This window comes from Pituophis catenifer, unplaced genomic scaffold (assembly GCF_029215685.1).
Source record: "Pituophis catenifer annectens isolate HBS135680 unplaced genomic scaffold, rPitCat1.0.hap2 SCAF_4, whole genome shotgun sequence".
Classification (NCBI taxonomy): Eukaryota; Metazoa; Chordata; class Lepidosauria; order Squamata; family Colubridae; genus Pituophis; species Pituophis catenifer.
The window spans coordinates 98737873-98748625 of NW_027256884.1; the positions used below are offsets into that span (position 1 = coordinate 98737873).

At 36.4% G+C, this 10753-nt stretch overlaps 1 protein-coding gene across 1 annotated transcript; it reads right to left on the minus strand.

Annotated features, from left to right (window-relative positions):
• Positions 1–1525: 1525 nt before the first annotated feature.
• Positions 1526–10467, minus strand: PCNP (PEST proteolytic signal containing nuclear protein). Its single transcript, XM_070943775.1, has 5 exons — positions 10401–10467; positions 5422–5642; positions 3679–3753; positions 2537–2592; positions 1526–2144 (listed from the first exon to the last, which is right to left on the minus strand). The coding sequence occupies exons 1-5, from the start codon at positions 10453–10455 to the stop codon at positions 2018–2020; spliced, it is 534 nt and encodes a 177-aa protein (XP_070799876.1). The 5' UTR covers positions 10456–10467; the 3' UTR covers positions 1526–2017.
• Between the last annotated feature and the right edge of the window lie 286 nt (positions 10468–10753).

The following is a 10753-nucleotide window of genomic DNA, read 5'->3' on the forward strand; positions in this document are numbered from 1 at the left end:
TTGGGGGTGAGGGAAGACAGCTCAATGTTAGCAGGAATGTGGGCTGGGCAAGTGACTCAGGAGGGAACGTCCCTCTGGTGTCTTGGGCTGTAAGTGGGACAGGGGAGGGAGAAATATACTTTCAAACTTGCACGATTCTGTTTATACTATCTTACAATAAAGTAGAATTAGATCATCTGGCTATACTTCCTGCCTGGTTTGCCCCAGAAAGCTGACATAAGTACACCTATTCAATCATTTCCATCTTCTTGCTGATGTTGTCTTTAAATACGTTAGAAAATAGGTGAATGGAGAAAATGTTTGCCCAGTTTTTGGATTCGTTCCCTAGCTGGTTAACAATATTGGTAATTAGCTACTTTAAAAAATAAAGAAGGATAAAAGAAATGCAACAAAATTGAAGACCACAGTCCAGGGATGTCTTTCCTAATCAAAGAATGTGGAAAAGACTTTTTTATAGAAAGAAACTTCCTTTATTCATAGTTCTTTCTGTCATTTTGAAAGCTGCATCCATTATATTTTGCCATTACTGGTGGTTTTCCAGAACAATGCTTCTAATTTTCTATGTCTATATAATAGCTACATCTTTGTAGTCAGCTGGTGACATCTTAGAAGGATGTTTTTAATTTCCTAAGACTAAACAAAGATACCAACAAACAGGAAGTTGGATATATTCAAGCACACATGGTGTCATTTTCCTGGACCATGGTTTTAATGAAACAGTGACCCTATTGAAGCTTTGTAATGAGCGAAGACCTCCAATCCAAATGGAGCTTCTGGCTCCAGATACTGACCTACATACAGTACATATTCTGCAAAGGGACACAGCAGACAAGCCTTGGGTCAAGCTATGCTACGCAAATCTCGAAAGCTATGCCAACCAGAAATGTTCTCTTTTTTATTTAAGAAATTAGAAAGTTCTAAAAAAAATGAAGGAAAGGATATTTTCTTGAAGAAATGAAGTCTAAACAAGAAAAGCTAAAAAGGGGCGTGGGGTTGCATCTGCTTAAATATGAATGTAAAATAAACCTCAAAAACGAACAACAAAAACAAAGAAGCCCAAACCTGATTCCCTGTCTTCAGAGTAAAGGAGTTCACTTTTGGTACCAAAGTTCTAGCACACTATACGATCAAAATATGTAAACAAATTGCAAATTTCTGGATGTTAGTAAACAATTGCTAATTTAAATATGTGAAATTTCTATTCCTGTAGGATTATTTAAAAAAAGACCCTGGCGTTTAAAACATGATAAAGCATAGTCTCCTTTTGAAAATTCCTTTTTCTTTGATAGCCTATTAATTAAACTACTTCAAACTGACAAACATTGACAAGCATTGGTCAAGGCTCAAGAGTTGAAATGTTAAAAAATACTGATTTACCTTTGTTATGTTTGTTATACTTTCCTAATATGTATATACATGCAAAACCCATTTCTTAAGAAGGAAAGAGGCTACAGAGGGATTACACAATGTTCAAGAACAGGATTATACTACTAGTCTACCACAGTCAAAAATCTTAAGATTGAAATGTAGTAAAATTATTTTGCAATAGTTTATTTTACAGAATTATGTGGATTAAAACAGTCTAGCAAGACTTGATGTACTGAACCTCTATAAAAGTAGCCTAAAGGAATAAACAACAAAAACCTATCACAGAACAGGATCTGGATTTTTTAATACAGCAGCATTTAACTTAAAACTGATTAAAGACAGAGTGATTTTTCTATCTTCATATAAGAATAATTATAAAAAGAAAATTCCTTTAAAATGTACCACTTCCAATGCCTTTATTTTCCATTACCTTGTGAAATTAAATGCATGAAGCTACAAAATTAGCAATTGCTTTGAAATTTTTATACAAAACATAAGTTACCTCTACTTTTAAACTCATTTTTTGTTGTTGTACCACTACAAACTTTTAAAAGTGGCACCAAAATAGCTGTATACCATTCTAAAAAAGGGCACTATTCCTTTAATATTGTACTCTCCCATTTCCCAACACCCAGATCAAAATAGACAACTAGTCATCCTGTTCACGAACATTTCCAAGATGAGATTTCATATTACGCTCCCATAACTTCTGGTTGTCAGAAAACCCGTGCTTTCCTTTGTTGAAAGAATTTGGTCCTGCTGAAGTTGGAGTATCCCTGTAAACAAACAAAAGCAATTGGTTCACCTTTACTAATTCAGTACTTTAGTTAAAAATATTTAAAGAGGCTTCTATTAGAAAGTGAGAACACCTTATCTATATGCAGCTGGCAACAGTATATTTATAATTCTGAAATCCAAAACTATTGTATTTGGATACACTTTCTTATGTCAGAAGATAAACACAATAAAAATATTTTCAACTGCTGAAAGCTAGAAAGGATAAATCACAAACATGGTATGTATAAATTCCAAATTATAGTCCCTGACTTATTTGGAGATAACTCTAGAAGAGCTACTTAACGTTTAGCTTCAACACATAGCCAATATACTAATATAATGAATATTGTTCTATCATTTTCCAACAATGTTACTATGAAAGACATGTTACCTTCCAATGTTCTTCATACGCATTTTAGCTTCTGGAGGCATCTCTTCAGGTTCACTCTAAGTAAAAAGACAACATGAACACAATTATTTTGTTTATAATATAGATGAGATTGTTTTTGAAGGGCCTATTTGTTATTTTGTGCTGATCTTGAATGTCAGCCCCCAGCATATAAATCAATCATACATTTTGTTACATTCAAACTTAATAATTTATTGTTAAAAAAAAGTTTGCTTAAAATCTTTTAATAACATTAGAAAGACACAATACAACTCTTGCAGCTAAAGCAGCATATTGCCCCTAGTCTACACAACATTTAGAACTATGTGGCAATTCAGATTCAAAAAAAGATGCTTTGCACTGCTAAAGCTGCACTTCTCTAAAAGCCTTTAAACTAAACATATTTTCCTCAGGATTAGCAACTGTGTGATTGTGTTTATTTACTATATTCCAGTGGTGAAATGTAAAATTTGTTACTACCGGTTCTGTGAGCGTGGCTTGGTGGGGGTAATGTGACTGGGTTGGGCATGGCCAACTTTTTTTTTTTTTTTTTACTTTTAAAAGCATTTTTTCTACAACCTCTTCAGCTGAAAAAATGCTTTTAAAAGCCTCTGACGATCCCAATTGAGCTGTGCGATCATCAGAGGCTTTTTTTTTTACTTTTAAAAGCATTTTTTCGGCCTAAGAGGTTGTAGAAAAAATGCTTTTAAATTTTTTTTAAAAAAAGCCTCTGATGATTGCGCAGCTCAGCTGGGCATGGTGGGGCAGGGATTTTTGCTACCGATTCTCTGAACCACCCGCTGCCATCGCTACCGGATAGGGCGATCCGGACCAAACCGGGAGCATTTCACCCCTGCTCTATTCTTATAATTAAATGTGTACGTGATTCAACTATTAACTACTCTGAGCAGTTCCCAAATTTTAAAAAAACTCAGAAAAACATAATACAATAGTAAAAACAAGGAACATAAGGGAGCAAAACATGGGCAAGAACAAAAAGCAGACCCACACTACCCAGGAGGGCTCTTCAATTACCCTCTCCAAAGCCTAGGTCTTCAAGGTCTTCAAAACAACCAGTAGAGCAGGTATTTAAGGCTATAGATCTGTACTACATTCACATTCCTGTACATTTCTCAGTTACTTACATCTTCATCTTCATTGAATACTGCTGCTACAGAGAGTGTTTTTGGAGCTAAAGTTGGAGTAGGTTCCTTAGGTTTCTGAAAGAGAGCAAAGGAAAAAATTTATTGATGCAAGAAATCAATGCAATAGAAATTAGTAATTAAAAGCATGCTATAAATCTTAAGTAAACTAAATTACTAAACACAAACTGACATTTTACTAGAACTCTATAATTTTCCCTATCCCATATTACATGGGAAATTGTTTCTGAAACAAGACACTTCAATTTATATACAACTAAAACTTTTATTCCTGTAACTTTTAACAGGGTGAAAGTTGTTGCATCATAGGCAACAATTTTTGAACCAAGATTTACCTCAAATGGACTAACTTACAAAATGTATCCAACATCCAGGATCCATGTCTCTCACAGAATTTAAATGAAACATTTTATGATATATTATAAAAGAGTTTTGTGACATAATGCAAAATGTCATAAAACGTTTCCTGTGCTGAAATTTGAATGTGCTATGCAGTTTAACTTGGGCTATTTTCAAAGACAGATATATATCTAAATGTATCCCAACTTTTCCAGTAAAGGCAGTACATTATAAGTTCTGTCACTGTTGAAGGGATTGAGGAATCTGGTAAGAAAATATCTCTCAAAAGATGATTCAATGGGCCACGAATTGTCTCCACTGCACTAAATTCAGGAAGAAAATTAAAAGAACAAATAAACTCTATATACTTTATGAAACAAATATATTTGTAATTATTTTTCCTGTGTTGATTTGCTGCAGCATCAAGATCTATATATGATGTTTTTCTCCGACTATACATTACCAGAATGTGCCTATCGAAGAGAGCTTGACTATGGAACCTTTATTGTAAAATGCTTTCCTGAGACAGATTTCCCCTGTGCTTACTTTACTGTTAATTTGGTGACTTGGCCAAGTAACATTTGCAATTTTCACTTTAAAATTTTTTTTTTTAAATTTAAATGGTTTTGAACTTCTGTAAATATTTTTATTGACAATGTATGTATCCAAATGTATACTTTATTATACTTCTAACCCACACAATAACTCAAATTACTTTTTGCAAGCTTTCCTAGAAAAGGTGACTGCCACTAAAGTGAAAAGTATTTCTACAAGGTTTTTTGTAATAATAAAAAACAATAGTAAAGATAATAGGACAGCCTCTTGAGTAAGACTCATTTGCTTTTTTTTTTCTTCCAGTCAGCACTGATTTCTGGTGAATGACTAGACAACTCATTGCAGTTTTCTTGGCAATGTTTTTTTTTGCTATTGCCTTTGTCCAGCTATGAGTGTGTGACTCGCAAAAGGTCATCTAGCTGACTTCGTGCTTAAGACATGGCCTCCTGGTTTCCAGCCTAGTGCTTTAACCAATATACCACACTGGCTCTCTAAGCTACTAATTATATTCTTATAAATGAATTCATATATCTTTAATTAATGCTAAAGGATTAAAAATTAGTATTTGTTTTTGTCTGTATATAATATTGCTAAGTTATGCACTCACCACCATACTACAGCAAACACTAGAATAGAAATTATCAGTATCTTCACATTCCCAGCAAATTGCATATTCCGTAAATCTTATAATTGTTCATAAAACATGATAATAAAAATCATTTATAATGCACAAAGCTCAATTAAGATGAAATCAACATTTTAAGATATTTTTAATGTCAAAATAATATTTATCCATTCAAATACTAAACATTACAAATTCAGAACACTTACATTTGTTCCAAGTTTGATGGATATTGCAGGTGGTTTCTTTGAAAGCTGAGAGCCAATGGCAAACCCAAACTTGGACATTTTGGCAGGAGCAGGCTTTGTTGAGAAGTCTTCAGCATCTTCATCAGCTGCACGTTTTTCCACACTACGACTCGAGCTTTCCCCTCCATTACTGGAAGAAACAGTCTTAGTTTTCACAGGTTTTTCTGCCTCTTCTTCAGGTCCTGGTGAAGTCGAAACAACTTACCAAGATGAGCTATTTTTACTGAGTGGACTGATGGGAGCAGCAACCTCATAAAGCACTGTTATTCAGAGGCGACTTTTGCACTTACAGTGTCAGCACCTCCACAACTGTTTATACAGAGCACACTGTAAGGACATAGACATATAGTGAAGGGAGCTCCTATCACTCGCTAATGCAGAATAAAAATAATTATATATGTAAATATATTTTAAAATTCATGTATCTGCATGACATCCCTACAAAAATTGTGAGAGTTATTTCAAATCAAGACAGAATAAATCCATGGAAATAATTAAAATATATAATTTTTAAAATATAAATTTATGCTGTCTTGAACTACAGAAAGATAAAAAGATAATAAAACTGAAAATTCTAACATTTAAACCACAAATATTTATGCCACAATATAATTCTTAGAACTAGAAATTGTCACAAAGCTTATGGTTGGCTTATTGCAGCAAAAAACAAAGTTTTCTGTTGGCTAGGTGAAATTTAGTAATGTGAGATTTTATTAAGGTAGGTTTTAAACACTGAAGTTGTTGTTGACTGGAGTTTAGGTGATTCCCCAAAAACTAAGCAAAGCTGGAATGGATACTATTGGCATGGAAGGGCACAAGGAAATTCTAGAGTTATAGACTACACTATGAAGCTGAAATCACATTCTGAAGTAAAGAAGTAACAAATTATGTTGATACTGGTGGCAAGAAAACAATATGAATGTATCTCTGAAGGCATGATGAATTAAGTCCAACATGATAATACATTTCCTTTTTATCAACCAAGAATTTGCCCAGGATTTGCATGCACTCCAAACAAACTAATCATTTTGCTCATCTGGATAACTGCTGCTGGTAAATTTTGATTTTTTTTTTCTGTTTATATTCCCTGAAATATACAGTGCATTCAGAAAGTATTCAGACCCTGTTCCCTTTTGTCAATTTTGTTATGCTGTAGCTGGATTCTACAGTTGTTGAAATTCATTGTTTTCCTCATTAATATATACTCAGTGTCCCATAATGACAAAGTGAAAACAGAATTTTAGAAATGTGTGTAAATTTATTAAAAAGAAAAAACTGAAATATCACATTGGCATAAATATTCAGACCCTTCACTCAGTACTTTATTAAAGCACCTTTGGCAGCAATTTTAGCCTCAAGTAGTTTGGGTGTGACACAAACAGTTTTGCAAACCTGGATTGGAGGATTTTCTGTCATTATTCCTTGCAAATCCTCCCAAGCTCAGTCAGGTTGGACAGCGATCATCGGTGGACAGCCATTTTCAGGTTCCTCCAGAGGTGTTCAATAGGATTCAAACAGGGTTCTGGCTGGGCCACTCTAGGACATTCACAGAATTGTCCCTAAGTCACTTCTGTATTGTCTTAGCTGTGTGCTTAGGATCATTGTCATATTGGAAAGTGAACCTTTGGCCCAGTCTGAGTCCTGAGTGCTGTGGAATAGGTATTCATTGAGGATATCCATGTACTTTGCTCCATTTAGTTTTCCCTTCAACCCTGACCAGTTTCCCAGTCCCTGCTTCTGAAAACACTCCCACAGCATGATTCTGATACCACCCTGCTTCACTGTTGGGATGGCATTAGGCAGGTGATGAGCGGTGCCTGGTTTCCTCCAGACCTAACGTTCAGAATAGAGGCAAAACAGTTAAATTTTGGTTTTATCAGACCAGAGAATCTTGTTTCTCACAGTCTGAAAGTCCTTCAAGTGCTTTTTTGCAAACTCCAAACTTTCATGTGTTTTCATATGTTTTTCACTGAGGAGAGGCTTCCATTTAGCCACTCTGCCATAAAACCCAGATTGGTGGAAGGCTGCAGTGATGGTTGTCATTCTGGAACTATGTCCCATTTCCAAACAGGATCTCTGGAGCTCAGTCAGAGTGACCATCAGGTTTTTGATTACCTCTCTTACTAAAATCCTTCTCCTGATTGCTCAGTCTGACCAGGCAACTAACTCTTGGAAGAGTCCTGGTTGTGCCAAATGTCTTCCAGTTGAGAATTATGGAGGCCACTGTGCTCTTAGGAACCTTCAGTACAGCAGAAATTTCACTGTAGCCTTCCCCAGATCTGTGCTTTGCAATAATCCCATCTCTGAGCTCTACAGACTGTTCCTTTGATCTCTGCTTTTGCTCTCCTACAGTATGCATTGTCAGTTGTGAGGCCTTCTACAGAGAGGTATGTGCCTTTCCAAATCATGTCCAATCAATTTAATTTACCACAGGTTGACTCCAATCAAGCTCTAGCAACAGGTCAGCAATGATCAAAAGAAACTGGAGCTGAGCTAAATTTCAAGTGCAAAGGGTTTGAATATTTATGCCAATGTGATTTTTTTTTTACTAAATTTACAGACATTTCTAAAATTCTGTTTTCACTTTGTTGTTATGGGGTACTGAGTGTAGACTAATGAGAAAAAATAAATTTCAACAACTGTAGAATTAGGCTGCAGCATAACAAAATTGACAAAAGTTAAGGGAGTCTGAATACTTTCTGAATGCACTGTAGCTTATTTGTTGCCCTTAGGGATTTGACTTCTGTTGAAACTTCTAGGATATTATATGCCCATATGACTAAAGCATAATGCTGCTATTCTGTAGGCTCACTTCAATACATTGTTTATCCTTTATTCATCTGAGTTTGTGAACACCTCTCTGTTCTCTTGGGACTACTAATTTGGAATTATGCCTATCAGTTCATCATGCTATGCATTGCTGGCCAATCGAAACAGCATTGATATTTATGCTGGATCTGCAGAAGGTCACAAATTCTTAGGAATACTGAGTGTACAACTGCTGGGGCCCAATTCCAATTAAGCATTTTTGCTGAGTATTTAGTATCATAAGTAGGTCAACATTAAGTAGTCTTGGATGGAGAGCTACAAACTGAATGAAGTTATGATCTGAAAATGTACTTTCTTCTAAATTTCATAAGGACTATATTTCAACCTATCTTGATCCTCTCCTCCATAGAAATCAGGGATTCCTCCTGACTCTTAAGGATCTATAGCTGAAGCTCCTAAGAATAAGGCTATGTACCTCACATAGATCCTTCAGCCTCTTTGTCCTTTTTGATGTCACTGTGATTGTTGTCTATCTTTCTCCTATATCTCTTATTTTTAGATCTGTTAGGTATCTTATTCTTCATTTATCACATAAATATGAGGTTCACAAGTCTCCAGAGGGTGCAAAGAGAAGCATTAATCTGATAGGCTTCTGGAATTAAAGTAACTGCCTCTCCTTTCTTATCACCTGACCTGGAGCAACTTCTGTTCTCCATTACTGGTTTAGGATTGTCTAGCTTTGCTGACTATCACTTTTGAATGGCCAGGTAGACTGCCTGGGAATGCCATGTTCTGTGTGAGTAGAAAGGACATAATGAGGATTTGTACATTGTCAAATCCTAGGACCTAAACTAAAGGATACTGGGTTTTGCAATACATAGAGGAATGGGGTGAGTATTGGTAGAGGAATTAGTTCACAACTCTTATTCCTCTACCAATACTCACTCCCAGTATCCTTTAGTTTTCCCAGCATCATTTTGCCAACAGAGTAGAGGGAGATCCAACTAGTAATCCTCATTTTAAATTGGACAGATTGGGTGTTGCTGTGCTGCTTTTCCAATCTCTAAGACTAGTCCACCTTCTGCTTTTATTCTTGAAAATGTAGATTATCTTTTCAGTTCCATCATTCTGGTATTTCCAAATTGATGCAAAAGTCTGCAACAGTGCCACTTGAATAAACATTTGAGGAGTTGACTTTGAGCAGTACTAAATTGTTATAGAAGCTTGCTCTAGAAACCAAACTATTTGCACTTACTGTTATTAGCATGAATCTAATTGATTCATCTCTGCATCCCTTAGTGCTACTACCGAATCACAGGATTGAGATAGATCAGTGAAAATGAAACATTATAACACTACATAATCATATGTTCCAGTATATTCTTTCTCTAGCATGTTATTTATATCGATGTATCTATTTATTTATATGCTATATGTAGATAACATTTATATGTTATCTCCATATAACATAAGACCAGCAAACATGTCATCTTTACAGATCAGGCATAGTTTTATAGGTGTTGTAGTTCAACACATCTTGAATCCTTAAATTCAAAAAGGTTGTTCCTGAAAGGAAATAAATCCCTATGCATCATGCATCAGATTTATATATGGTCTAGTATTTATATATGTTATGAGACTAATGCCCAGCTAAGCATCCACTGAATTCCCGTGGGGCCATTTTACAGGCCCTTTTATCTCATAATAACTATAAAAGAAATGCTGATCACAATTCACAGACTTGGCGTTTATTGCTAGAGCGAGTAACTTGCACTAACAACTGCATTCTGAAGTTGCTGAAAAGAGCCATTACCCGCGCCAAGCTTCATCTGCAACCCTCTTGGTACGAGAGTGACGGCCGGAGCTACTTAATCTACCAAGGTGCCAAACTAGCCTGTCTACAGGAGTCTGGCTGGGACGAACCTACAGAAAACACTGCGGGGCTCTGACGTGGACTAGATCCACACAAACCGCCCGGAGATTAGGACACGAGCTAAATTAGAAGCCGAGGAACGGGCATTATGAGAGCCAGGCTTCGCACGGACTCTCGAGAAAGGGAAAAAGAAGACTTCCAGCCGTAAGAGAATTTCCATGTCTTAAATTAAAACCTTGGCTGGGTGAAAGGGAAAAAAAACGGTTGCGGAAGAGGAATAGGAGCGCAGTATGTTTACCTCCGTCAAGCCGCGGCCGCTTCAGCTTCACATCGCCTCCTTTCTCGTCCGCCATTTTTTTTTCTCCTCCTCCCTCCCTCCCTGCCCCGCCGCTACTGCGCCGCGAGCATGCGCAGTAGATGAGTCCTCCCAGGATCCATCCGGGAAAGTCAAGAAGTGGGGCTAGAAGGAGTTTCTTTTCCTAACGCGGAGCTGGTTCTTCTTAGGGCAGGGGTGAGCAACTGTGGCCCTTTTACCACCTGTGGACTTCAACTGCCAGAATTCTGGGAGTTGAAGTCCACAGGTGGTAAAAGGGCCACAGTTGCTCACCCGTTTTAGGATTTTCCTCGCTCCTGCTACTTTTTCTTTGGGAA

Excerpts from the sequence above, each read along its gene's own strand:
- PCNP (XM_070943775.1), bottom strand. The coding sequence starts at position 10,455 with ATGGCGGACGAGAAAGGAGGCGATGTGAAGCTGAAGCGGCCGCGGCTT. Across the intron at positions 5,643-10,400 it reads GCGGCCGCGGCTTGACGGAG|GACCTGAAGAAGAGGCAGAA; the intron begins GTAAACATACTG and ends CGACTTCACCAG. Across the intron at positions 3,754-5,421 it reads CCATCAAACTTGGAACAAAT|AAACCTAAGGAACCTACTCC; the intron begins GTAAGTGTTCTG and ends GCTCTCTTTCAG.